Genomic DNA, 26,062 nt, shown 5'->3' with positions numbered 1-26,062 from the left:
ACTGGGGTGCATAGCAGTGAGGTACTTCACTCCAGTCCTACCCCAACCCCCAGTTCTTGAAGGTTCCCCTGTTACCATGTGGTGGTTGTGAAGGCCTGGGTATCTGAGGAAATGCCCACAGGACTGGAGGAGAGCCCACATATTCCAGCGTGTGTCTCCAGAGTCTCTGCTTTCTCCCTGGTGCTGCAGAAGCTGTCTGGATGTATTTATCCTTAGCCACTAGCCAATCCCTCACCTAGAGCCAAAGGCAGAGTCTCTCACAGAGTTCCCCTCACAAACCCTGCTGCCCATGTTTCTACCCTTTAGCCACCGTATGAGGTAGAGCATGGAGCCCATCAGAACTTGATGGCACATCCTCTAAGGTGCCCAGCTTCCTTCTACAGGCTGGAAGTTGGGAGATAAGCACCCTCCTCTTCCTCTCCATGAACAGAAAATGCATGGTAGTTCTGACTTGTGCTTCAAAGAGACTCTTTCAGCTGCTCCGTCCAGGCAGGCCCTGACCTCCCTAATGGAGCTTATTTATTCCGGAGGTCTCAACAAGGCCTGCTGCTGTCAGGTGGGGTCATCATGATCATTGGAGCTGTTTATTACCCTGAGCAGGACTGTCAACCTGTAAAAACTCAATATCACATGGACTTTAAACACATATTCCTTATAAAACTTTTAAAGCTTGCTGGATTTTATTAGAATGTGTGAACCCGACTGAGTATATTAAATTTATGAATCCAATTGATGCAGTGCCATAATAATTCAATACAATATGCTTATGTCATTAAACTCATAAAGCAGATTCTCTCAATAGCTGTAATGAATAGCTCTGATTCTGTAATCACAGACTAACATTTTCACCCTGATGAATTTTAACTGGGAGCTCTCAGACTTCTGTGTAATATCAAGAAATAAATGATAAATGCCATGTTTCAAGTGATGACTACTTATTTCAAGTATTCTCTTTAAGACCTAGGATAGTAAAGGTAGAGCAGAAGGACTTGCAAGGACAGAGTTACTCACTAGGACTGCTAAAAGGATATGAATTTGTTGGCATGAAGAGGCATAGGACAGTAATTTATATCTAATCATAAATTATAGATTAAAACCAAAAAAGCCTTCTGTCTGCTTAAGTCCATTCATCTCCTCATACCTTACCTTACTTCTAACCTATCTAGAGCCTGGATAGAGCAAGCCTGGGTGTTTTATCTGTCCTAGGACATGAGAGGTCTGGCTACTCGTGCATCTGCATTTATATCCTGGCTGCTTTGGAAGTGAGCTCAGACCCAGCCCTGGAATGCATGAGCAGCTGCATGTAAGCATTCCCTCCAGTGTATATACCAGTTCAAGTTTCAGGCTTTACCTAAGTTCAAAGGGAGGTAAGAAGTGTCAAAAGCATGGCCTATTGGGTCAGTGCTACCGCAAACTAGAAGATGCTCCATGTCCCAGTCAACCCGTTGTCTGGCTAATTTCACCTCTTCCTGAAATTTGGACGCTTACAGTGATATAAGAATGGATTATACTTCATATTAAGGTTATTTTTAAATGATTCATATGATTTTGGCTACTGCAAAAATTCATTTTGACATGATCCTGCTAAGAGAGATGAGTCAGAAAGGTGCTTGGTGCATGAAGATGTGCAGCTTACGCCCAGTCACTCTCAGTGTAGTGTCTGTCCTTGTTAAGAAATCAAAGGACCTGGCAAAGATTTCTCAGCTGTGATAATGGGGACACAAGTAAGGATTGGCTGAACCTTCCATAGAATCTTTTAGATCTGAATCCAGCAGAAACATTGAGTTTTGCTGAGGAGAGTATAAATTAGTGCAATGTCTGTGAAAAACAATTTGACGATATTTAAAACACACATTTCTTTCAACTAAAACAATATCTCCTTTGGAATTTTCCCACATGTACCGTGGCACACACAAAGCGATTATTTATGACCCATGGTGTTATTTGTAATACACAGGATTCTCCATCCTCTTCAGGAACTCTTTTCTGTACTTGACATTGAGCATGTTCTATACCCGATACCAACTTGAGGAGTTTGCATAAAGGAGTAAACAGTTCTTCCTTGTGTGGTTTGTATTCACACAGGACTGGAGTAACAGACTGAGAACCTGCATGTGCACTAACATGCTCCAGTAACTCACACCAGAGTGAGGAACTCATTATGGGCTCTTTAGTAATAATCTGCTATATGAGCAAAAGAAAGTGCTAAAGAGCCAGTCTCTTATGTACTTGTTCTATAAGTTGAAGTGGGTAGTGATATTTTGGATACTACAGGAAGATTTGAAGTGAGTTGAAAGGCCACTTAGATGAATTTCTAAAAATCAGAAGTACTGAAGTGTACTCGGTGCTCAGAACTCGTGCAGTAGAAACATGGCACTTCAGACTCAGTATGGAGCTGTACCCACTGATAAAGTAGCCATGAGCCACACGTAAGCATTTAGTTTTAGATTAAAGTAAAGCCTGGTGTGCTGGTGCAGGCCTACAACCCAGCACTCGGAGGTAAAAGCAGGAGGATCGGAGTTTGAGATCATTCTCATCCAAAGGCACCTACCAGTTCTGAAGCCAGCCCGAGCTATACAAACCATGCCTCAAAGTAAGCAACAAAAAAGAATAACGTTTATAAAAGACGCATTAAATCCCATTTCTCCTGTAGGTACTCTGCTAGATGGAACAGTCATCAATGGGGCCCTTGTCTTGCATGTGACTCCATACAGCATGTTGGGCTGTGCACACGGCAAGCCTATGCTTAGGCCTATGGGAGGCTGAAGGGTTCATAATCACCCTAGGAGCCCTGGGCCTGGCTGAGAGTGTTCCATTCAGCATGTGTGAATGGGCTCTCCAGGTGAACACATTCTTTCCCAGATGGTATCTGCTCTGCCCTGTGCTTTATATCCTGTGTTAAAACTCAGAGCAGAGATTGGCTGTCTTCTGGGTCTGTGCTAGCTAGAGTTCTGAGCAGAGGTTTCTTCTATGTCCTTCATATAGGCTACCACCAAAAGGTGTGGCCCAGACTTAAGGTGAGTCTTCTCACCCCTGATGATCTAACCTAGAAAACCCCTTACGGCTGTACCCAGTTCTACTCAGATGTATACTTTTAAATGGCCAGGCTCTTAGCAGAGGGAGAAAGGCACAGATGGATGGATGTCACTGGCTGGGCAGAATGACACTGACTGTGAGAGTTATCTTTAAGCCCACAGATTCAAGGAGAAAGATCACTGACCCAAATCATGGCCAGATTAATTAAAGCAAGTAATTAAAGCAAGCTTTTTGATTCGTGTACATGGGTTCAAGAGATGAGCACTGGGCACCTGTAAGACAAGGGTTTCACGCAGTAGGAGGCTTCCAAATGGGGAATTTAGGAGGCAAATAAACAGGATTCTGGAAGCAGAACCTAAGCATAGCATGTTTATCGCAGCAACCCCCTGGAACAAAGACATGATTGCAAGGTGGTCACAAAGTGGTCATAGCAAGGTGGTCACAGCAACAGGTGGTCATAATAACCTTTTGCAACAAAGACGTGATTGCCGTTCCTGGAACAGGCAGTACAGAACCATTTGTAGTTAGGGTTACAGGTGGTGCATCGCCCAATCCTTGTGAAACAGATTTAATCATTACCAGGAATGAACCTAGTTTACTATAAGATGGTTCACAAGCCCAAGATGGAGGCAGGCTGGTTTATCATTACCTACCCTGTGCAGGATACCGAGTGTGCCCACATTCTCTACCCAGAAAAATGGATGGTAGAGCAGGAAGGCTGTCTTTTGTTATATAAGAACCTACATCATAGCATTAATACCACTTGGCCTATAAAGCCCCGCTTAGATGGAGGTCAGTGTAGGTTAGGGCAAGTATAAGTGTCACGACTGGACATGCTACAAGGAATCCAAGGCAGTATGCACTCGGGGTACCATTTAGTGGAGAAAGAGAAAGCTGGGGGCTAGCAGGCGTTTGGGGGCTGATAATCTATAAACACTCTCAGGTCTCTTCAGAGTCACTGAACCAACACCTGGGCATTTCGAGTAGCCAAGACATGCTGAAGGCCTGGGCGTGCTAGCCCTTGGTTAGAAGCAGAGACTATGGCCCACAGGACTATGAGCCCAGCATGAAGACTGGTAGAGTGCCAGTCCCAGGAGCAGCTCCATGTTCAAAGTGTGTCTCCACATAGAGTGAGCCATGTCTCTTGCTCCAGAAAAAAATCAACAGGCAGAAAACAGTCAGTGAAAACCCCACACAGAAGCCCATTGCTTTGTACTCTCATTAAGAAAAAAATGAAAAAGATAGGTGAGATTTGGTTGATAGGTCAATGTACCCACAGCAAGAGAGATGGGATTCCAAGCACTGAGGACTGTCTACCTCTCCTACTCACACGTGGTACCCGGGCCTGGCAGCATGCTACATGGAGAGCAGGTGTGTAGGAACTGCTGGGTGCAGACTTAAGTCACCTGGACCAAACTGTCATCATTTCATCAGAGTGTGGAGGTCATATTTAGGTCAAGTTGAGGTATATCCAGTGGGAATTTAGTGAGTCAGTGCAGCTAAGTTGTAAATTTTCTAAAATGCCAGTGAAACAAGGTCAGACTAAAAGTTGTGGGACTTAGTACTGAGAAGGGTTGGACAGGTGAATCTCATGGAACCTACTGGATTGATTTGTAACAGAGTGAGAACCAGACCTTTCTCAGATCTGGAGATATCCCAGGGTATCTCCATCTGGACCTGGAATGTCTTCAGAGCTCATCAGTCAGTGACAAATTCTCTAAGTTCCTCTGCCAGGTATATGGATCCTGGAGGTCTGTAGATGGATGCTCGTCTTACGTTCCCACCTAATGACTTCTGGGGATGAGGAATGCCCTTGAACTCTGTCCCTGCTAAATGTCACAGCAGAAAGGCAATGAAGCCATGCTTCATTTCTAAAGAACGTTTTATTTCAATTTTAATGATTTCAATAACTTTAAATTAAATTACAGATTTATGTTAACATTTTATAAAAGGAAGAAAGTTCCACAACAATGAGATAGTTGAGAAAATCATTAGAATGACACAGCTCAGTGATGTATTGCACATGAAATAAGGAACAGGCCACAGCTACGGTTGTCTTATTAAAACAGAAACTTCTTAATAGCATAAAATGGTCATGACTTCATCCCCTGCTAATTAAAATAGAAGGGAAGGAGCCAACAGATAAGAAGACCGAGCCCTCTAAATACTTCTGAAGGTTCTAATCATCCCCACCTGTGTGTGTGCACACACACACACACACACACACACACACACACACGCACACACACACACTTTGATTGAAAGCCAAAGGCATTCCAGGAGCCTACTTTAACATATATTGAAAGTCCTGAAGAAAGGACACATTTCATCAGAGGCTTCAGGACATAGCCCTAGAGGGAGAACATCTGGTTTTCTCCCAGATTGGACATTCTGTCCTTCTCTTGATGTCAACCTTGGCTAAGTCAGGGCCTCTTGATGTCAGTGTCCTCCTCTGGAAGCAAAGGATATCTTAGGAGGGTCTATTGCTCATAAACCTGGAAATTCTCTTTACAAAGCATCTGTTGACCTGACTAAATTCTAGGTTCTCCAAATAGAGACCTGCTTACATGTGTAGTGTAATTTCCTCGCTCATATTGGTTGCTGAACTTAGATTCATTCCTCCTTTCCTATTCCCAAACCTTCTCTTACTTCAAGATCCCAGACCTGAAAAGAACCAGCTCTAATATAAGAAAAGACTACACCAGCAAATGCCCTGTTGGCCCCAGATGGTTTTGCTCAGGTGGACAATTGAGGCCCTGAGCTAGACCTAAAGTCACCTGCAAATGTCATATGAAGGTCTAGAATCAGACAGGAAAAGCCAGCAGAGACTGCTGGAAGGCTAGATTTTACCCAGTTCTTCCAGTAAAATTTAAAATGTTTACCTAGTAAAGCTGGTAGTCAATGGAAAGTGCATATAGGCCAGCATGAATCGTATCAATATTCTGACCTTCATCAAGAAGGTCTATGCATGTAGCTCCACATTATTTCAGAGCCATGACTTTGAAGCCATGGTCAGTACACTGCATACTGGGAAAAAATGAAAATGTTAATAGGTACCATCCTTGCTTACTACACTGTATTGCTATAGAATGTGTTTTTCGTTTCAAACTTTTAACTTAGCCGGTAGACCATACTAGCCCTTTTTTTGGTAAAAATTAGTAGTATTTAGTTATGTTTCCCAGTGGCATAGAAATCTTGAAGATGGGCCTAGATGTAGATCAAGATTCGGGGAGTGCTCCTTCCAGACTGATGCTTGGCTAGGAATGTACCACTAGCTGCATGGCCTGATCTGACCTACTCACAAACGGCCTAGATTCATAGTCTTCTTAGGAGAAAATGGCATGGGTGGATGAATGCCTTGATCAGAAAGACAGCAAACTATGAGGAGCTCAGTCATGATGCACATGGGAAGTTTCTCCTGGTGTCATGGCTAGCTACTACCTGCCAGAGTCCTGGGGACTATTGACAGTAAATTATTATTAATCATAGTAGATGACTCTGGCCATTTGTGATGGTTTGCATATGCTTGGCCCAGGGAGTGGCACTATTAGAGGGTGTGGCCTTGTTGGAGGAAGTGTGCACTCTGGGAGTGGGCTTGGAGACACTCCTCCTAGCTGCCTGAGGATGCTCAGTCTGTTCCTGGCTTCCTTTGGATGAAGATATAGAACTCTCAGCTCCTCCTTCACCATGCCTGCCTGGATGCTGCCATGCTCTCACCTTGATAATAATGGACTGAACCTGTAATCGAGCCCCAAGTAAATGTTGTTATTTATAAGACATGCCTTGGTTATGGTTCTGTTCACATGAACTATATATGTCTGTTCGCAGCACTAAAACCCTACCTAAGACACCATTGTAGGAAAAAATAGACTCAACAATTCTCAGCCTTGGCAAGGGACAGGGACCAAAGGCTCCAGTCCTTAGATTTCACTCCTTCAACAACACCCTTCATGACAGTAGTTGTACGATCTGGGGATGCCTTGCTAAGTTTACTCGAAAGAAACTTTGGTTCCAGCACATTCCAAGTCCTGACTCCAGCATGTGTCAATTACAGAATATCTATTGAAGAAATTCTCCAGCCCTTTTTTCTTAGTAAGCCAGATGAGCTATCTCCAAAGGATGGGTGTCTCTTCAGAGGAGAGATCTGAGTGCTCTCTAGGAAAGGACGGAGAGGCAGTACAGTCAGGAAAATGGCCGAGGTCTTTGAAGCCACTGTGTCACTTCTGCAGAAAAACACAAGGGCTACAGAGTCCAGGATGCAGCAGTTCCCACTGGAGCACCAGGAAGCCTTGAAAAGGCAGCGTGTGAGGCTCAAACAGCTGAGACACCCCACACCCTATGCACCTGACCTCACCCTGTGAAGGCAAGATGGGCTCAGCAGAGGGAGCTCTATGGGTATCTGCCGAGCCCTGGTTTTGAGTCTCGGCTGTCCAGCGTATGTGTGCAGGGACCTCTACAGTGTTAAGTGAGCTTCCCAGATCTGCTTCTTCACTGATAACGTAGACAACTGACTGTCTCATTAAGTTATATAGGAACTTAGTAAGAAACACCTTTAAAATTTTTCACAGTGCTTAGAACCTTGACAAATAGAGCTTGGCAGGAAAGTTTTATTTTGCTGGAGAGCAGGGTCTGCTTTGAGAAGAAGGTATTCAGAGACCTCATTGCTTCCTGTCTGTGCCAGTCATAGGCCACCTTCAGCCATCTGTCCTCTTCACAGGCTCACAGTGCAAGCCAGGCATGGTGATATGTGCCTTCAGAAGTCTGGGGCAGGCCAGGCATGGTGATATGTGCCTTCAGAAGTCTGGGGCAGGCCAGGCATGGTGATGTGTGCCTTCAGAAGTCTGGGGCAGGAAACTTGTTTGGTGTAAGACTGGATGTGAAGCTAACCTGAGTTTCATAGCAAGACCCCAACTTACTGACTTAAAAACTAAATAATAGCTCTGAAATCATATAAATCACACACACACACACACACACACACACACACAGATGCACACACACACGAAGAGGCCATGAGTTTTTTTTTAAAAAAAGCAAAATGAGATGTTCATGAGAAAGGTGGGCAGAGCGAAATGGGGGGGGGGAATTATATAAATACATTTTAAATTTATAAATGAATGAATGATTAATAAAAAACTAAAGCTCACAGTTCCTTACAAGACATAATGCTCATTTGTTTGCTGGCCTTTCTTAAACTACATGGCGGTTGTACTTCTCTCGATCAGACACAGTCTGCCTCTCCTAGTACCCAACACCATCTTGCTGTCTCTGAACTGGCAGACAGTAAACAATACTAGAAACCTCTGAAGAGAGTCATGTTACACTATCAAAGCTCTGTGTGTCAGTGCTGAAATACTCCTTGAAGATTAACCATCTAAATTTGATTCTTCTGAAAGCATTGATAAGAAAACTTATTTTTGCCTTAGTGTTGGTTCAAGTGGCTAAAGTATGCAGTGTAGGTAAAGATGTCTGATGTATTTCTTATGATTTTAAATCCCTTCAGCCAATCTGTGGACAGGTAAATCATGAGCACTTCCTCCATCTGCCTTCGTTTACACCCCCTACTTCCCACTGGCCCTTCCTCTGTCTCTCCAACATCCCCAGCTCCCTCTCTGCCTCCCCGTACCCCTGGTCACTCACACAGACCCCTCACTTGCTCTGGCTTCTCGCCTTCTGTACTACGTTGCAGTTTTGTCTCTTCTTGTCTCCATGGCACGGTGATAAGGTTGCACACCCTCACACGTGCTGTTGCTGTTCTAGATGCCACTGAGCCAGGACATAAAACAGGCCACTAATGTGACACCACCTCAGGCAGAAGTTGCCAGTTCTCTGTGGATGTAACAGGCCACAAAGATTTAAATATCCTCACCGCTGCTTTCTTTACAGACGGCACAGCGGTTGGCTATTGGATTCTGCAAATCCTTTCTCTGCTTTGCACTTCTGCTACTGAAAATGTTCCTTAATGTCCTCGGTTCTCTTGCTATAGAATACGCTACCTTGGGGATGCAGCCTGGTTTCTGCCCTTAGTTCTTACATGCCAAGGAATGCTAGGCTGTTTATGGGGCTACAGAAGAGGGGCCCCTTCTGTAGACAGAAGAGCTTTGTATTTCTCCCTTCAGCTGCAGATGTGGTAGAAAAAAATTTGAGCCCAAGTAACAAAAATCAGTAATATAAGTATGTTAAATACTGTATACACACATATAATCTATAAAGGATACATGGACATGGATTTCATTATTGAAGCAGAACTCAGACAGGCCACCCAAGTTTCCATTGTCTGTCCTCTTATATCACCTGTAAGACACAACAGTGAAGGGTCCTGAACACCTCAGCTGCACACTCAGAGCAGATGCATCTCACACACATTAAAGAGTGGAAGTCCAGCAGTGGGTGCATTAAACAGTGAGAATCAGACACAGAATGCGTGAGGTCTAAAGCAGACAACACTATTCTGAGCTGGTAGAAGTCCGGAGAGTGGACTGTTACCCTCGGGAAGAGGATTGCAGAGGGCAGGAGGGATACAGGGGTCGGCTAGATGGAAAGGACTACGTTATTCATGAACAGGTACTGATCACATAGCTATGTTCACTTGGGGGAAATCCATTGGGTTATATACTTATGTGCAGTTCTCCAGGCATATATTATAGCTTAAATTTAACTCACAAAAACAATTGTCAGTGTTCTATCTCAGCATTTTTCTTAAACTAGACAGTGCACCGTGGTTAACTGAGGACTGCTGAGAAGAACCACAGCCCTGAGACACTCTGGAACACTTTCCAGTCCCCTAGCTGCACACACAGCCCTTATTTTTGCTCTTCACTAGTATTTGGTCAGCCTATTTCAAGCCTAATCAATAAAGACCACACCTTGTTTGTATGGCTCTAGGCATACCTGGTGGTCACTACCAAGAACACTTCCTAGCCACAGGCCGTCTCTCATCACAGCAGCTGTCTTGGTAAAGGAGGCAGCTGCCCATACTGCTGTTCTGCAAGGGTCTGTTTTGCCAAGAGAAAGCTCTGCAGTGTAAAGAGGCGGCCAGATCAGACCTTTCTGTCTTGAGTTACATGAAGCCATGGTATTGAGTCTGAGGAAAAGTTATTACTTTGAACAGATTCATAATTCTCTTGTAATGTCCATGCTGTGGTGGGGAAGGATCCCCAATATATCTTCTTTTTCTTTTATTTATCTTTTTTAACATTGCTTCTCATTATACATAACATTATACTTTATTGGCCCTTTAAAGGAACCCTACTTTGTGAACTAATTATGACAACTGTTGCTACAACATCTGTTCTTGGATTTCAGTTGCCTTGTAGTCTGTCAGAGTTCATCTGGAAGGCAAGGTTGATGTAAACAGTCTGCTGTTGATTCGGTCTACAGGGCACCTGAAGAGGAAGCTACTTAGGTGCTACTAAGCTGATGCCCTTTCTCGAAGGCCCCTTCTGTCCCTGCAGGAAACAATGGAAGTCAGGCACAGTTCAGGCACAACTGGGCTGCTCTCCCTTCTACATCTATCATCTATCACCCATCTATTTATCTAGCATCTATACTCTCATTCACCTACCTACCCACCTACCTACCTGCCTGCCTACCTACCTACCTGCCTGCCTACCTACCTGCCTGCCTACCTACCTACCTACCTACCTGCCTGCCTGTCTACCTACCTACCTGCCTGCCTGCCTGCCTGCCTGCCTGCCTACCTACCTGCCTACCTACCTACCTGCATGCCTGCCTACCTGCCTGCCTACCTACCTGCCTGCCTACCTACCTACCTGTGGACCAATTAGTTTAATTAGGATTGCTTACAGGAATGTGGTTGAGAGATTATTTACCAAGGTATGGATAGCTTATCAGTAACTATGCCACTGCATGAAGTGTTTCTCTGTTACCCAGCAACTATCTGTAACTCCTCTGGGAGGTGTGAGGCCTCATGAGCCTCTCCACATTCGATGATGGAATGTGTTGGGGCCCAGTCTTATTGGAGGTTTTAAGTGATTAATCACAGCTGCTGAGCGTCCTGACCATGTCATATAGTGTGGAGTTCTATACACTCCACTCCTTCTTCAAGCTCTTACATTTTTAATGTTGATACACACACATACAGTGTTCCTCTATGGTTGCTGCTGCTTCAGCTCCTGCTTGAGTTCCTACCCTGACTTTCTTCCCTTGTGACATGGGAACTGTAAGGTAAATAAACCTCTTTCCCCTAAGATGCTTGTGGTCATAGTGTTTATCACAGCAACACAAGCCAAACTACAGCACTAACCAGAGATGAGACACTGACCTGTGGGCATAGACAGAAATGTGTAGAAGGCAGTTTCATAGACAAATCACCTATTTACCAAAATGACCAAAGTAGTTTCTCCAATAGGTCTACTTCCTCCCCAGCCATGGCTCTTGGTGAGGTTTACAATACCAGACACCAATTTCCTCCCCAAGAGCTGGCCTAAAAATCACAAAGGTTTTCGCCTCATAATACTCATGGCACTATTGCAGCCTTTGGAGCATCTTGGCTGGCTGGTCAGTGGTATATACTGACTGCATTGGGTCCATAGCTGAGCATCACTGTTGATGACTTTTCTTCCAGAGCATCCCGAATAGCACTGTGAGAGCTAGCAGCAGGGAATCAACTTCCAGCTTCTTGATTTCTCTGTGTTCTACAGCCTAACCTGTGATGTTTCCAGCAATGGAGTCATATTGTGTACACTGGCAGGCAACCTAGAGCATTGGCAATAACCTGTATTGTTTGAGGGGCCTCCTGAGCCCCTGTGGCCAGCAACTTGTTAGGAGGTATGCCATCAGATGCTAGGACCCTCATTTAATCATTCTATGGCACCTGTAAGTAACTGATTCAAGATCCCTCTGCTTGGCACTTTTGGCACTTTGGACACTTACATTATGTAACTTTTAGTATATTTCCATTACGCTTTCTTTTATCACCCTCTCCCATGATCCCCTTTGCCCCTTACACAACATTCTTACATACCTATGACTTAATATACTATATAAAACCTCAGAACCAGGAATGAGAGAAAACACACCTCTTTCTCTGTTTGACATTTTTAGCTTAACACGATTACCCCCACTTAAAAAATTTTTTCACAGATGTCAGGTCAGTCTGTGTGTAGTCCTCATTTTCTATATCCGTTCCTCTGTTGTGGGACAGAGTCTGGTTCAGGAATTTAGCTCATTGGTGCTGCTGTGAGCGTTGATGTGCAAATGTCTTGTGATGTGTAGACTTGGCATCCTGTAGGTAAATACTGAGAGGTGAAATGGCTGGCTCACGTAGGTCTGCTGTTAGTTTAGAAATCTGCTGTCCATGGTGGCTGATTAGGTACATTGCCACCAGTGTCATATCAGGCTTCCCTTCGGCCCACATTCGTGCCAGCGATTGTTATTTGTTTTCTTAAGAGCTGTTGTTGTGACCAGACTAAGATGGAATCTCAGTGTAGTTTTGGTTCAGGTTTCTCAGATGGTTAGCAAAGCTGAGTGCCTTTTTGGTATTAATTGACTGTTGGTGTTCCTGTCCTGATAATTGTATGTTCATCTCATTAGCTAATGTGTTGATTGAGTTGATTTTGTTTTCTTTCCTGAGTTCATCTTAGGTTTTAGATGTTAAATGTCAGATATATAACTTCCTATGACATTTTCCCATTCTGTAGGCTGTCTCTTCACTCAACGGTCCATGTGGCTGTACAAAAACAATTTTACTCTTGTGGGGTCCTCCCATTGGCCTACTGTTGACTTTGTTTATTGAGCAACTGGATGCCTCTAGAGAAAAGCCCTGACTCTGCCTGTACCTTGAAGTGTTCTTCCCTACATTTTTCTCTAGTGATTTTAGAGTTTCAGGTCTTAACTAAGGTATTTGATCCATTTGGAGGTGATTCAGAGAATAAGATACAGAGATTGAATGTCATTTTTGTACATGTGGATTCTGAGCTTTTACAGTTTGTAGATAAAGCTGTCTTTGCACCATTGTCAACTGCCATTTTTGTCAAAGAGAAGGAGAGAGAGAGAGAGAGAGAGAGAGAGAGAGAGAGAGAGAGAGAGAGAGAGAGAGAGAGAGAACCAAAACAGAGCTGGGGAAATGACTCAGTGGATAAAGCACTGTATATGTGCTCAAGTGATGAGAACCCACATGCATGGCTGTAACCTTGTCTGCTCAAGTGTCTGTAACACCAGTACCTTCGGTTTATCCAGCAAATTCTCACAGTCTCCTCAATTAGGAAAATTTAAGTCAAGTTTACTTTTGACTTTTTTGTTCTTCTCACTCAATTTTAGGTAGTTTCTTACCTTCACTAGTTTTAAATTCAAAGTTCTTTTGAGGAGTGGGGGTGGAACTTTCCTGAGATTTGTAAACTAGAATTACAGAGCCAGGAAACCAGGCTTTAGTGAAAACTTCTTCTTATTGAGCCTTTGTGCTTGATGACCAGCCTCTTGTTTACCCCAGTAGCAGTTTCCTCAATGTGTGTGTCAAGAAAAAAGTATCGTTCTGGGGAGAATGTGAAGACCAAACCAAATCAGGGGTCTCCAGAAACTTCTGTGGTGCTGCAGGTGTTTTGTCTTGGGTAAGTGTAGTTTAAGGTCCGAGAGTGTAGTTCGGTGCACGAGTGCTGGCATGTGCACACTGGAGGCCCTACCCTTGGCAGAAAACAATAGAAAAGGAGTGTGCAGTTTACCTCTGCCGATTCAGCTTTACTGCTCTAAAGGCTACAAAGTCAGAAGTTAATGGAAATGCTATCTGGAGGTTGCTTTAGCTCTTGCCATTAATTTTAAGCAAAGCTAACAAAGTTCTTTGGCCTAAATGACTTCTTTCAAAGGACAGCTAAGGCTCATCTAGCAGGGCCCAAATAATTCATTGTCCTAGGGCCCTATATCTTTCCTGCCTTTCACACCTTTACCATTTCTCCGCATACACAGTACCTGATGGGCTGTGAGCCGCAGCCCCTAGGTGGGAGCCACTGCTCTCCTTCTAGACTTCTGTTTCTGTGTGTTATAGCCAAGGATAATGATGCTTAATTTCTGCATCTGTGCCAGGATTGTGTCTATTCTTAAGTGAACAGAGACAGTGCATGTGCTGTTGTTAACAAGACTTGCCTGACCTGAAATACAGAGCTATTCTTGTTTACCCTCTTCTCCCCAAATACACACATCAGTGTTTGAGTTCACTCCCTAGATCTCAGAGCCCTGTTGCAGGCATCCTTCTCTCAGTGCTATAAAAGGCAAGTGCTGAGCACCTGCCAAAGAGGAAAGAAAGAATAAAAGGCCCAGAGCAGTTGACCTTTCACCTTAGGAAGAATATTTTGTTGATGATAATGATTATGGAAGTTTTTTAATGTTCTATAAATATTAGTACTTGGAGCTGATCCTATTTTATACATAGGATTCAAAGAAGATACAAATGCTAACATTGCTCAGATGGTCGTACTCCCTCCACCCCCAAGTATGAAGCTTGAGAGGACAATGGCATTTTAAGTAGGGTAAAGTTGTCATAGGGGAAATGCCCCGGTGCTAGCACCACTGGCATTCCTCATGGCACTGTCTACAGATAGACACCAGGTGACATTTCTGTGGATTAGAGACCTAAGCCAAAGAACTTTTTACTGTAGGCCTGGATGTCACAGCCCTATTTACTCTGTACAGGCTTTCAGTGGCCATGGTGGCCAAGGACTTCTGGAGCATTCTCTTGGTATAATTTATGAACTAAGTGTTTATGCAGGTCTGTGGAACACTGGACAGTTTCTCTCCTCTCCTTTACTCTAGCACTGTCTTGACCATATTCTTCATTCTTGTCTCTTCTCAGAAATACCTCAGGGAGTTTTTCAATGTGATGCTCCAGTCCGAGACATCACCCCTTCACATCAACAAAGTGGGGCTGACCCTGTCCAAGCACACCATTTGTGAATTCTCACCATTCTTCAAGAAAGGAGTCTTTGACTACAGCAGCCATGGGACAGGGTAGAGCTGTGGCGACAAGGAACCACCAACACAGTGCCTTCTCAAACTGACTGTGATGCAGAGTGGACTCCCACACCAGGACCCCAGCCTGCCTCCTCCTGTTGTGGCAACATGCAGCAGCCAGCCCAGACCACCTCACACACCATATCTAGTGCCTGAGTTTGGGAGTGGGATGCTTGCCTGCCAAGGGCAACCCTGATTGACAGTTGTTACTGTACCTCTGCACTTGACCGTGGCCTTTCCCATAGTACTTTCTTCTCATTGTGCAGCGAGTCAGTTCCTTGTGGCAGGATGGATGTGTGGCTTATCTGGGGGCTCCTAGAGCCAAGCCAACATGGGACTTTCCATTGTGGGTGGCTTACCAGACCACCCTTAAGTGACTTTCATCTGGTTTCCTTTCTCACCAAAATGTGCTTGTTTTTTATACTCCTTCCATGTGGCTGGCTAGATTTCAAAGATGTTTTAAGTTATGTCATATTGTTTTATTCATTTGGGTTTGGACTTAATAATATCTAAATACTGACATTTACATAAAACGTCCTGTTCAGGAAAAGGGTCTGTGGCCAATCATGAGAAGAGTCTTCCATGCCTGACAAATCGGATGTAGTCAACATTACTTAAAACACGCAGACACCCTACAAATAAGACATTGTTCAACCTTCAATATCTGAGGGCATTTTCTCAAACCTCAATGGCTGTTGTCCATTTTTTAGCTTTTTCTGCATAAAACAAGTGCAAAGCTGGATGCAATCTTTTAAATATCCTTTTTTTCATGTTTTAGTACAGAATCTTCAGGATCAATAACTTAAAAAAGAGGATTTTCAGTAGTTTATTAATAATCTCTCAATTACTCAGGACATAACGTAGCATTTCACATCTGTGTACAATGAAACTGCTTCTGTCATGAAAAGAAAATTGTGAGTAGGAAAAATATGTCGTATATATTGAAATGTACATAAGTCCACATATAGATTTATATGTATACACTCCTGTACAATAGTATATAAGCTATATGATCGTACACACCAAATTTATTAAAGGTGTTTACTTTTGTAACTGTTAAATTGAGCTGCTATCAATATTAAATGAAGTCATGTGCTCTACCCTGTAACTCAGTTTAAGTTTGTAATATGATCATTCCTACTGGTCTATTTAACAATTGATCTGATGTGTTTAGAAAGATGCATATTGTATACTTTAGCATTTATGTTGCAGAAAATGCAATTATGATTGAAGTCAGAAGTGAATGGATAGCAAAACATGCTTGCATTCAGTCTTCTAGAACATGCCCGTACAGCTGATCTCTCCAACCTCACAAGAACTTTGAAAGATGCAGCAATCCCTATAAGGAGGGGACTGATATCCCATTAATTAAATATCATAGCTTAGCATGAAAAAATAAAATAGACTCTTTATTTAATTGCCCCAGAAGGATGTGCTTCTCTCTCCAGTCTTGATTATAGGCCTAGGTTTCATAGCAATTGCTATCAAGTATTTAAAACCAAAGATTAAAGGATAAAAACTGGGAGATGATAAATTAACCACAGGTCATTTATTTTAAAGAAGTCTAAGTGCTGAAAACTATCCCTCATTTGCTTGAGTTAAAAAAAAAAAAAATTTCAACTGACCAGGTAATCTTTCTCTCACCCTCTGGGACCTATATTAAAGGGTGGGCACTTGGTGAGCATTTCGTTGAAATTATACATGCTCTCTGGCAAGAGTAAAGAGTATGTCTGTGAAGGACAATCATAAGAGGATCTTTCTCTTATCAAATGCATGACAGCGCTCAGAGCCCTAGTACTGAGTAGCTCTTGCTAAAGCTAGCAAATGCATGGACAAGTCACTCCCTGTACCCAGACCATCTGAAAACAAAGCTATTCTCTGAGATGTAGCTTCCACTTGGACCTATAGTTCCAGCAGGAGATGAATTATTCCAGTTGGTCCAGCTAAAGTTGCTTGCGTGTGCATGTATGAACTGCATGTTTCCCATCTGACACAGAGGCTGCTGAATAGGAATAAGACCTGAGGGGAAGTTGGAAAACAAGTGAAGAATTCCAACCCCAGAATGCATGGAGTTCCTCTTGGGTTGATGATAGGTCCTTGCTGACAAAATGGACTAGATTAAAGACATAGAAGAAAGGTAATCCGCAAGTATGTATGCAGCACTGTGCTTTCAGGCATCCCTGATACCAAGTGGCCACTATCACAGTTCAGAGTGACAAATCATCCTCTTACCCTTTGTTGCCACTTGGACAAATCCGGGGACCTTCTTTTTTAAAGTAGGTGGCACGCCTTTCTAGATATCGTTTACAAAATCAATACTTGTTTAAAATCACAGGATAGTGGCCTTCAGTCTGGCTCCCATGCAGACCTTGTCATCTCTGAATGAGGTTCAAATTCAACCTTGAGGCTAATTTAGGCAGGTGATGAGCGCAGTGTGAGTCATGCTGACTCACCAGTGACTGAGGGCCTATCGGCATCTCAGGTCATGATGTACAAATGATTGAACAGATTCCTGAATCTGACGTCATTTTCTATCTAAATTTTTGTGTAGAAATTTAACATTTTTGTGTAAATAAGAGCTGGTTATGCTCTGCCCGGCTTCTGGTCAGCCCCCACAGGCTCTACACGGGACTTTCACAATCTAGGCAGAGGTTAGCACACGGATGAGCCCAGAGGATGTCTACTGCTCCAAGGAGAGATGCTTTGAAGCTTCAGCTCCCAACCTCAGATCAGGACATCTTTGCTGTTCTGGGTTTTACCTTTGTGGAATGTCAATATGAGTTTTGCATTGCGAGAACATGGTATGCCAGTAACAGACATACTTAGATCCTTCTACAATGTATTGACTAACAGTAACTTCACAGGGTTAATGGTTTCAAAGATAGCAACTTGTCATATAATCCTGGTGTACTGTGGTTGCCTGGCTGAGTCAAATATGGGTTATTTTATTCCTATCTTAATGTTAATTCATAAGCACACAGTAAATATATCTAGATGTCTGTATGTATGCATATCCTTACAGAATGAATACAAGTTAAAAAACACTAGAAGAGTTCAGAAGTGGGCAGAGGTTGTATTGATAAAGACTCAGACCAGTGCCCTGAGGAAGCACCTTCTGGAGTTAACATCGAAGGCCAGACTAGGTCTGCAGCCGGGAAGGGGTGGGAGGATGGATGGATGGGCAGGCTGTCAAGTGGTCCACATCAACAGCAGAAAACAACACCAAGATAAAGCTCCAAAAATGTGTAGGGAAGCCCTCTGCTCAACAGTCTTTGGGGTATGCACAAGTGTCAGAAGATAGTTTGTCCTGGGTCATACCATGACAGTGTTAGCTATTCATCATTTTGTGGGGTTCACCATTTTCTGTGTGTCCAATAAGCTGCTGAACCTGAGCTCTGTCATTCACCCATGTGGCTCTATAGCCTCCATTATGCCAATAAACCAAGAGGATGACTCCCTTTCTACTTCCATGAATCACTCAGATGGGTGGTGCCTAATAGATGATGTAGTTTCTGGGTCTACCCAGTGCCGGTAGCCAGCCTTCTTCCTCAAAATGGAGTCTCCTAGCACTCAAAGTAATCCCGGTACTCAGGAGGCAGAGGTGGGTGGATGTCTATGAGTACAAAGCCATTTTTCTACATGGCAAGTTTTAAGTCAGCCAGGTCTACATAGGGAGAACTTAAGGAAAGAGAATGGGAGGGAGGAATAAAGGGAGGGGGGAAAGAAGAGAAAATAGAAGAGGGAAGGAAGAGAAGGGAAGGGAAGGGGAGAGAAGGGGAGGGGAGGGGAGGGGAGGGGAGGGGAGAGGAGAGGAGAGGAGAGGGGAGGGGAGGGGAGGGGAGGGGAGGGGAGGGGAGAGGAGAGGAGAGGAGAAGAAAAGAGAAGAGCATCTTCAGGCAAGGCACTGCCTGAAACTCCACGGGTTTGTCCAGTATGGAGTAACTTAGGATAAAACATAGCCTGACCACATGACACACTTTCCCATTCGTATGGCAGGATATGTGTACAAAGAGATGGGCCAGCCATCTCTCCCCCAGCATCAAAGTAGGATAGTGTACTAGGGACACAGTGGGAACGGAGAAGGAAAGAGCTGAGTGCTGCTGTGTGCTTACATGGAGGCAGGTCACCAGGAAGAAAGAAGCCAGTCTCCAGAAGGGAAACCCAGAAGAACGGCGTATACAGGAAGCCTGCATTTAAACCACCTCAATGCTTGAAAGCTGTAGCTTTACTGCAAGTGCCACACATTCCTGTGTGGCTGATGATCAGCCATGTGTGTCTTGCTCACAGTTGTGCCTGGGAACAGCTCAGGAAAGAACTGCCTGCGGCTTTGCTGTTCCTGAGAATTCTGCCTTCCCAGTCTTGTAGAAAGGGAGGAAGGAAGAAAAAGAGGGAAGGGGGAGGGAAGGCGGCAGCTGTTCCTTCAAAGCTGCCAGAACTATCTTGAGAGAAAATAATCACAGTGAATATTAACAGTTTGTGAAATTAAGTTTGTTGTTGGTTAATTTGCACTTGGGTTGCTGTCTAAACTCTTACCAGCTCTTCTCCTAAAAACATAAGCTAGAAGCCATGAAAAAGGAGAGGAGGGGGTGCTGTCTTATAAAACTTCTTTGGAGTGTGTTTTAAGCTTTCTTTCAATGAGTATAAAAACAGAATGCAGGCCCCCAGGTGCAAGGTAATTCACTCACTGAACAATTGTCCCTTTCAGGTGGGAAGAGGTCATATTTAGATTTGGAGACTGTTTCCCTTGCCTGACAATGTTAGTCTGGGGTAAGCTTATGCACAGAGATCTGGTTTTGTTTTATGGAAGAACTTTTGTCCAAAGAGCACAGAGCTCCCTTGAGAATGGGGACTTGAGTGTACCCGAGGGAAACCTTATTTGAAGAGTTTGCTAGAACGAGTATTGTCCACATGTGCATCTTATGAGAAACACCAGTACCACTGAGACAGTTCCCTACCAAATACCTGAAGCCAGGTCCTCAGTGCGACATCTTTCTCCTCTGCCTCACATGCCTTTACCCATTTGGAGTGGGAGAGAGTCTTTCCCAGGAAAGAAACATTAAACAACTATTGGATTGTGGCTGTATAGGGAACTATTTTTACAATGCAGTTTGGTTGGTAGTTTTTAAGATGTTACCTATTTGAAGTCTCCTATGTAAAACCATGTAATGGCTACCTCCCCAGTTCTCTCCTGCAGTATGCATGTGTGTAGGAGGGGGAAAGATATGTAGATATCCTACATATCAAATGTTTACAGTACAATTCATAACAGTCGCAAAACTACAGTAATAAAGTAGCAATGAAAACTATATTATGGCCGGGGCTCACAACATGAGGAACTATATTTATGAAACGTACTGCGGTACTAGGAAGGTTGAAAAGCACTGTCCTACCCTGTGATGCTTGGTGCAAGCGGGGGGGGGGGGAGTTATTGTTGGACTCTACCAGTGAAAGCTCTGCCATTAAGTGACAGACATCACTGAATCTGGCTGCACTGGAGATAGAGATTATATCACGTGGTGGGACATTGGGACATTGTCGGTGTTTTCACTGCTGTGACAAGACACCATGACTAAGGCAACTCCTCTAAAGGGAAACATTTAATTGGTGCTGGCTCATAGTTTCAGAGTTCATGGGAATCATGGCAGTGTGCTGGCAGACATGGTGCTAGAGGTGCCGAGAGTTCTACATCTTCATCCAGAGGCATTCAGAGGAAACTGTCTTCTGCAGGCAGCCAGGAGAAGGGGCCTCTCTTCCACACTGGGTGGAACTTGAACATATGAAGAGACCTCAAACCCCACCCCTACAGTGACATACTTCCTGCAACAAGGCGATTTCTCCTCCAATAAAGCCACACCTCCTAATAGTGCCATTTCCCATGGGCCAAGCACATTCGAACCACCACAGACATTCTTCAAAGTCTAGTGACAACCCCAGATCATAAGCAGAGCAACTTTGTACCTGGCTGGTAATGGGAGGGTGACAAAGAGCCTTAGATATGTTCTAGCTCCAGGCTCCAGGCTCCAGTTGTGGGCTTAATAGAGTTCAGATGTGACCGAGAGACCGGCTCCAGCACGGGGACTCAGATGGCCCTGTGAGAGCTCATGGAGGACTGCGGTGCTCTGCCTGCAGTCACCATCTCCGAAGTAAAGTGTCTGCAGTTTTACTGAAGGCTAAATGGCTCAAAGGGGGTTATGACTCACTCAAGTGAAAGAGCTAATTGGGACCCGAGTCTTGTGTTAACTGCAGGACCCCTGCTACCGTCTAGATTGGAGGAAAATCCTGAGTGTGTCAGTCCTGGGGAGGCAGGATATAGAACTCACACCAGTTATTTTCATAAAAGAATTTTTGAATGATTTATAGCTAGCTGGAAAAAAGGAGGTAGAGACCTCCACTGTGTCACAGAGGTGGGAACCGCCATTAGCAGCTGCCTTCCCTCGAGTCAGGGAAAGGCTGGAACATTAAGACTTAGGACCATGGAGGGAAAACCCACAGTGATGAATGCCAACACCACAGAGGAGAGGCATAGGAACAACTGCCTTCCATACCACCCAACTGCCTTGCTGGGGCTTTCAGCTTTGCCCACTTGACAAGAGATTGGCCCGGATAGGCTTGTTGACAATTTCTAACTCTCATCCTCCCCTTTCTGCTCCCTGAACATCCAACTGCTTCTTACCTAAATTGCCCTGGATTGCCTGGGAAAGGATGTGTGTGTGTGTGTGTGTGTGTGTGTGTGTGTGTGTCCATCTATGCAGCTATTAGGGAAGTCCTCATGCTGTTTCTGCTGAGTAAGCCTTCCCAGATTTGGGAACAAATGGCCACACCCCTGTAAGAAACCCCTTACCCCTCTGTTTAAGGAAAGCCAATAAACTCATCTGTTCCTTCCAATAGACTTGGTTGTCTCATGCTTCGGTTTGTCACTGGGTCCTTAGGAGAAGGGTTACATGTTGCTTAGGTCTCTCTCTGGGAAGGGAGTTTAGCAACAATGTCACGAGTGGGAAAATAGCACTGGTACTGCCTTCTAATTTGAGAGAGGGAATTTGCTGTGCCCTCCCCCAGGGGCTGCTGCATCTCCAAGGGTGAAGACAAAATGTAACTTTTTGATAAATACAAACCAGCAGCACACTGGGTCCAAATGCTGTCTTTCATGTTCTGCTGACACCACCAGGGGGAGGAAGTGGGGCAGGTGCCGGAAACAGGAAATCCCTGGGAAAAGGAAGTAGACAGTGTTGCTGGTATGCTGGGGATAGACAGAGGAGCAGGTTCTCAACCCCCTCTAGTTCCAGGCCTTGGCAAAGCTTCCCAGGGAGCAGCTGGCAGAGCAGAATTAAGGTTGGCATGTGCCAGCCCTGCAGGCCCAGAGCAGAACAGAAGAGGGTACGTTTGAAATTTGGACGGAAGTTTTACTAATGAACATGCTGAGTTTCCACTTCACCTGAAGCCAGGACCTGACTCTCCCCAGTTGTCAGACTGTTCAGAAGTCAGAAGCTATGGACTAGCACTGTGTGTACTGTAGCTATTGTCTAACTGCTGGGCCACTATACTATGGCCTCCCCCCCCCCCTCCTTTTTTAAGGAGAAGGGAAGAAGGAAAAGAAAAGGAACCAAAATACCAAAACACCCCTTCCTGAAGCAAAATAATAGTAGATTTTTTTTTTTATTCTTCCTTCTAGAAAGCTGTTTGATGACTCAGAAAAAATGAATCAGGAAGGATTCGCTCCAATTCCTCAGCCATGTGGGGCAAGACAAGCGGTTTGGATATGCCCCAGGGGCATGAGATGAGGATATTTCTAGAACATCTGTCGGGGGAGTAAGCTTTATAGGCTGAAGTTTGGAGGCCAGTGTTACTATGCTATTGATTAATTCAGTCGTTTTTGTGTTCTTTTTGAGGGTACACTAGTACCCTATTACTCTGTACTGAGTCACTGCTAATTCCCACACACTATCCTTTAAGGTGGGCGACTTCTTCTGTTCTGCTGAAGTGACTTGAAGTGCTATTCACTTGAGAAATTACTTTTCTGCTTATCTTCATGAGAGGCATGCTCAACCATGACATCCCTGGCACTGACCTTAAGAGTCCTAGAATGAGTGTTTTGAGCCTCAGAACCCAAAAAGAGCTATTTCTCAAAAACCATTAAGGGCTCAGGAGCATGCACAAGAGGAAGAGATGTACAGCCTTTTTGCTGTGATAGTCTGTTGACCTTGTTGACTTTTTGAGGCAGGGTTTCTCTTCACCTTGTAGCTCTGGATGGCTTGGAACTTATTCTGTAGATCAGGTTGACCCCACACTTGCACTGATCCATGGATTATAGGGGTTCGCCTTAATGGACTCCCATTCTAATCTCTCCCATATCTTACTCCTGCATCTAAAGTGTTCACTTTTGGAGACATAGGAGATGCACAAGGGATATTGCAATTCACCTGCAGCCACAAGGACAAACTCACTAGGAAAGTGGCAGGGAGGGAAGGGGGCTCTTTGTGTTGCTCTAAGCACCAGGAGTGAGACCCAGAGATATGACCCAGGTCTGCTGGGGTCAACAGGGGCCAATGTTCAGGGGCTGCATGGTCTGCAAGAGCCAAGTTAAGAAAGCCTGGGGTTAAAGGTTAGGCCAGACCCTGATCTTGGGGAAATAGTCTTGGCATATAACAACTGTCTGGTCACTTTCATGCCCTGGCTGACTCCATACCAGGTGTGAGTTCTTGGACAACAAGGCTCCATGTTTCTTGCCTGCTTAGGCTCTCCTGGGTAGTGAGTGCGAGACCGCTGGTTATCTTGTAGAATCGCTGGGTGCGTTTTAGGGAGGCACCGGGATGCTTGATTTATTATTCTAGAATGAGTATTAAGTCTTCAAGCTGCTTCTTAGCAAGAGACTAGAGGAGGGAGGGTCCTCAGGGATGCAGGTCAGTGGAAGACAGCAAGAATATGCATCCACGGCGGGGACATTAGCAAGGTTTTATGGTGTGAACTTCTAATGTGGCTCCAATTTGAAGAGGGAAAGAAGTATGCTGCCTTCTAACAGTGACTGGCCCAAAGCAGAGCCCAAAGAGGCTGAGGAGGAATGAGGAAGTCAGAATCCATGGATCTATCTTCCCAACTGCAACCTGAGCACTCTAGTCCCCAAGATGGGAGCTTCTCTCAGACTCCTAAATGCATTAGAGTGTCTTCCTGCCGCAGACCTGAGGCGCCCAGACAGTCCAGATGTGTGTGTGTGTGTGTGTGTGTGTGTGCATGTGCAGGACATGGAAGAAGAGAGCCAGTTCTGTTTCTAGGAAGTCTGGAAACTAGAAACCACAGCCAGATGGGCCCAGCCTAGGGGATGGTCATGGCACATTGGAGCGTGAAATCAGACTTTGGAGGGAGATGAGGGTATGGTTTGGCGGAGGATCAGGCAGGGATTCTCAGCCAGACATTTATTTGTAATGGGATGGCCTAGGTTTACTAGCAATGAAACAGATGCGGGATAAGGCAAGTACAAGGGTCCTTCAGTATAGTTTATCCACTAGATGAGTCCAGCTCCTGACTCTCAGCAGTCTTGGCAGGTGAGTCACCTGGTCAGTTATGAAATGGAAGCCTATCAGGCCTTCCTTCCACCCTTTCTTTGACCCCTCAGGCTTGCAGTTAGTTTCCTGGACACCCCAGCATTTCTCTCTCCTTGCTATTCTTTCTCTCTGCTATTCCACCCTGAACTAGAATTGAAACCCAGACTGTGGAGTCTCTTGAGTAAAGGATCACTAAGGCATCCTAGCCATGAGAGATTTCGGGGGCTAATAGAGTATCCCAGAGGGGTCAGAGTTGAGAGCTGAATAATAAAGCTTTATTATATTATCAGTGTATATTCTTGCATTAGATAAGCTACACACACACACACACACACACACACACACACACACACTTTTGAAGAAATTGTCTTAGGTAGGTACTGTGGATAAGAAAACCTGAACTCTGTCTAGTCGCATTAAAAAAGGATTTGCATTTGGTAGACCAAAGCTGTCACCCAAAAGAGAATCTCTCTCTCCCTCCCTCCCTCCCCTTTCCTCCCTCCATCCCTCCATCCCTCCCCCTCTCTCTCCCTCACTCTCTCTCCCTCCCTCTCTCTCCCCTTTTTCTTCCCCTCTTTCTGCCACCCCCTTACTACTAACTTTAACTTTATCCCTCCTAATTTAAGTCTAAAGTCTTCCAATAGCTTCAGTTAAGTCTGTTCAGATTCTCCAAGACAACGTTCTTCACTTAGAACCATTTGAAATGTTTTCAGGGCACCAACCTAGGGCAGTTTAATGTTTGAGTGAGTTGCTGAGGCCTGGCCTGCAACATGCAAACACCACATTTCCAGGCCTCTTGAGCCAGTAAACCTGCTGAGGGGGCTGCTTCTCTAAAGGCCAGTGAACTGTATCCCGAGTTGCTAGGCTAGGCTTAGACCCTGGAGAGGAAAGATGGAAGTCTCCCAAGTTTATCTCTGTGAACATGGACAAAGGTGGTGTCTGGTGATTCTAGAGACTACAACATAGACTGACTCTTGGTCTCTACCAGATGATAAAATCGCTGAAGATGCTAACTCTCCAAACATATCCTAAGCCTGCTTCCCCCCTGAGCATCTGATCTGACCCATAAGAAGAGCTAATGTGATTGGAAGGTGCTTGAAATACAGGAAGTCACGCCCATGCTGAGTTGAGTCACGCAGCATGCTCTCTGGAACAAACCTTCTGAACTGATGCTTCAGATGCCCATAGCAGAGGTGAAATGTGTACCATCTGAGTACAGCCTTGGGATGACTGATGGCTTTCATTTGGTCATCTTAGAACCCTGAGCCACAGTTCTGGCACTGGTGAAAACACTATTCCCAGAACTTTCATGATGAGTGAGATATGTCATTTTATTAGCCATTCCTATATATAAGAACAAACTAGGCAGGCCAGGGAACTGCATTCTGAGGTGCTGATCTGCGGGGGTCTCTGTCCTGAGGTGCTGATCTGAGGGGAACTGATAACTTAGTTGTGTTCCTGAAACATTTCTCTACACAACGGGTGTCTGTGTTTCTTACAGATAGTTAAAAATATGAAGCCTGCAACTG

At 44.5% G+C, this 26,062-nt stretch overlaps 1 protein-coding gene across 2 annotated transcripts in view; it reads left to right on the top strand.

The window, feature by feature from the left end:
• KIF16B (kinesin family member 16B) overlaps positions 1-16,097 on the top strand; it is a 249,667-nt gene extending 233,570 nt beyond the window's left edge. For both annotated transcript variants that reach the window (XM_080931299.1, XM_080931298.1), the window contains one exon: positions 14,840-16,097. In XM_080931299.1, coding sequence (XP_080787425.1) covers positions 14,840-14,998 — 159 coding nt within the window. In that variant the 3' untranslated portion in view covers positions 14,999-16,097. The remainder of the gene's footprint in view (positions 1-14,839) is intronic.
• Positions 16,098-26,062: the final 9,965 nt, after the last annotated feature.

This window comes from Micromys minutus, assembly GCF_963924665.1.
Source record: "Micromys minutus genome assembly, chromosome: 17".
Lineage (NCBI taxonomy): Eukaryota > Metazoa > Chordata > Mammalia > Rodentia > Muridae > Micromys > Micromys minutus.
Note: the sequence above shows the minus strand (reverse complement) of the source record. Positions and strands in the feature narration are given on the sequence as shown.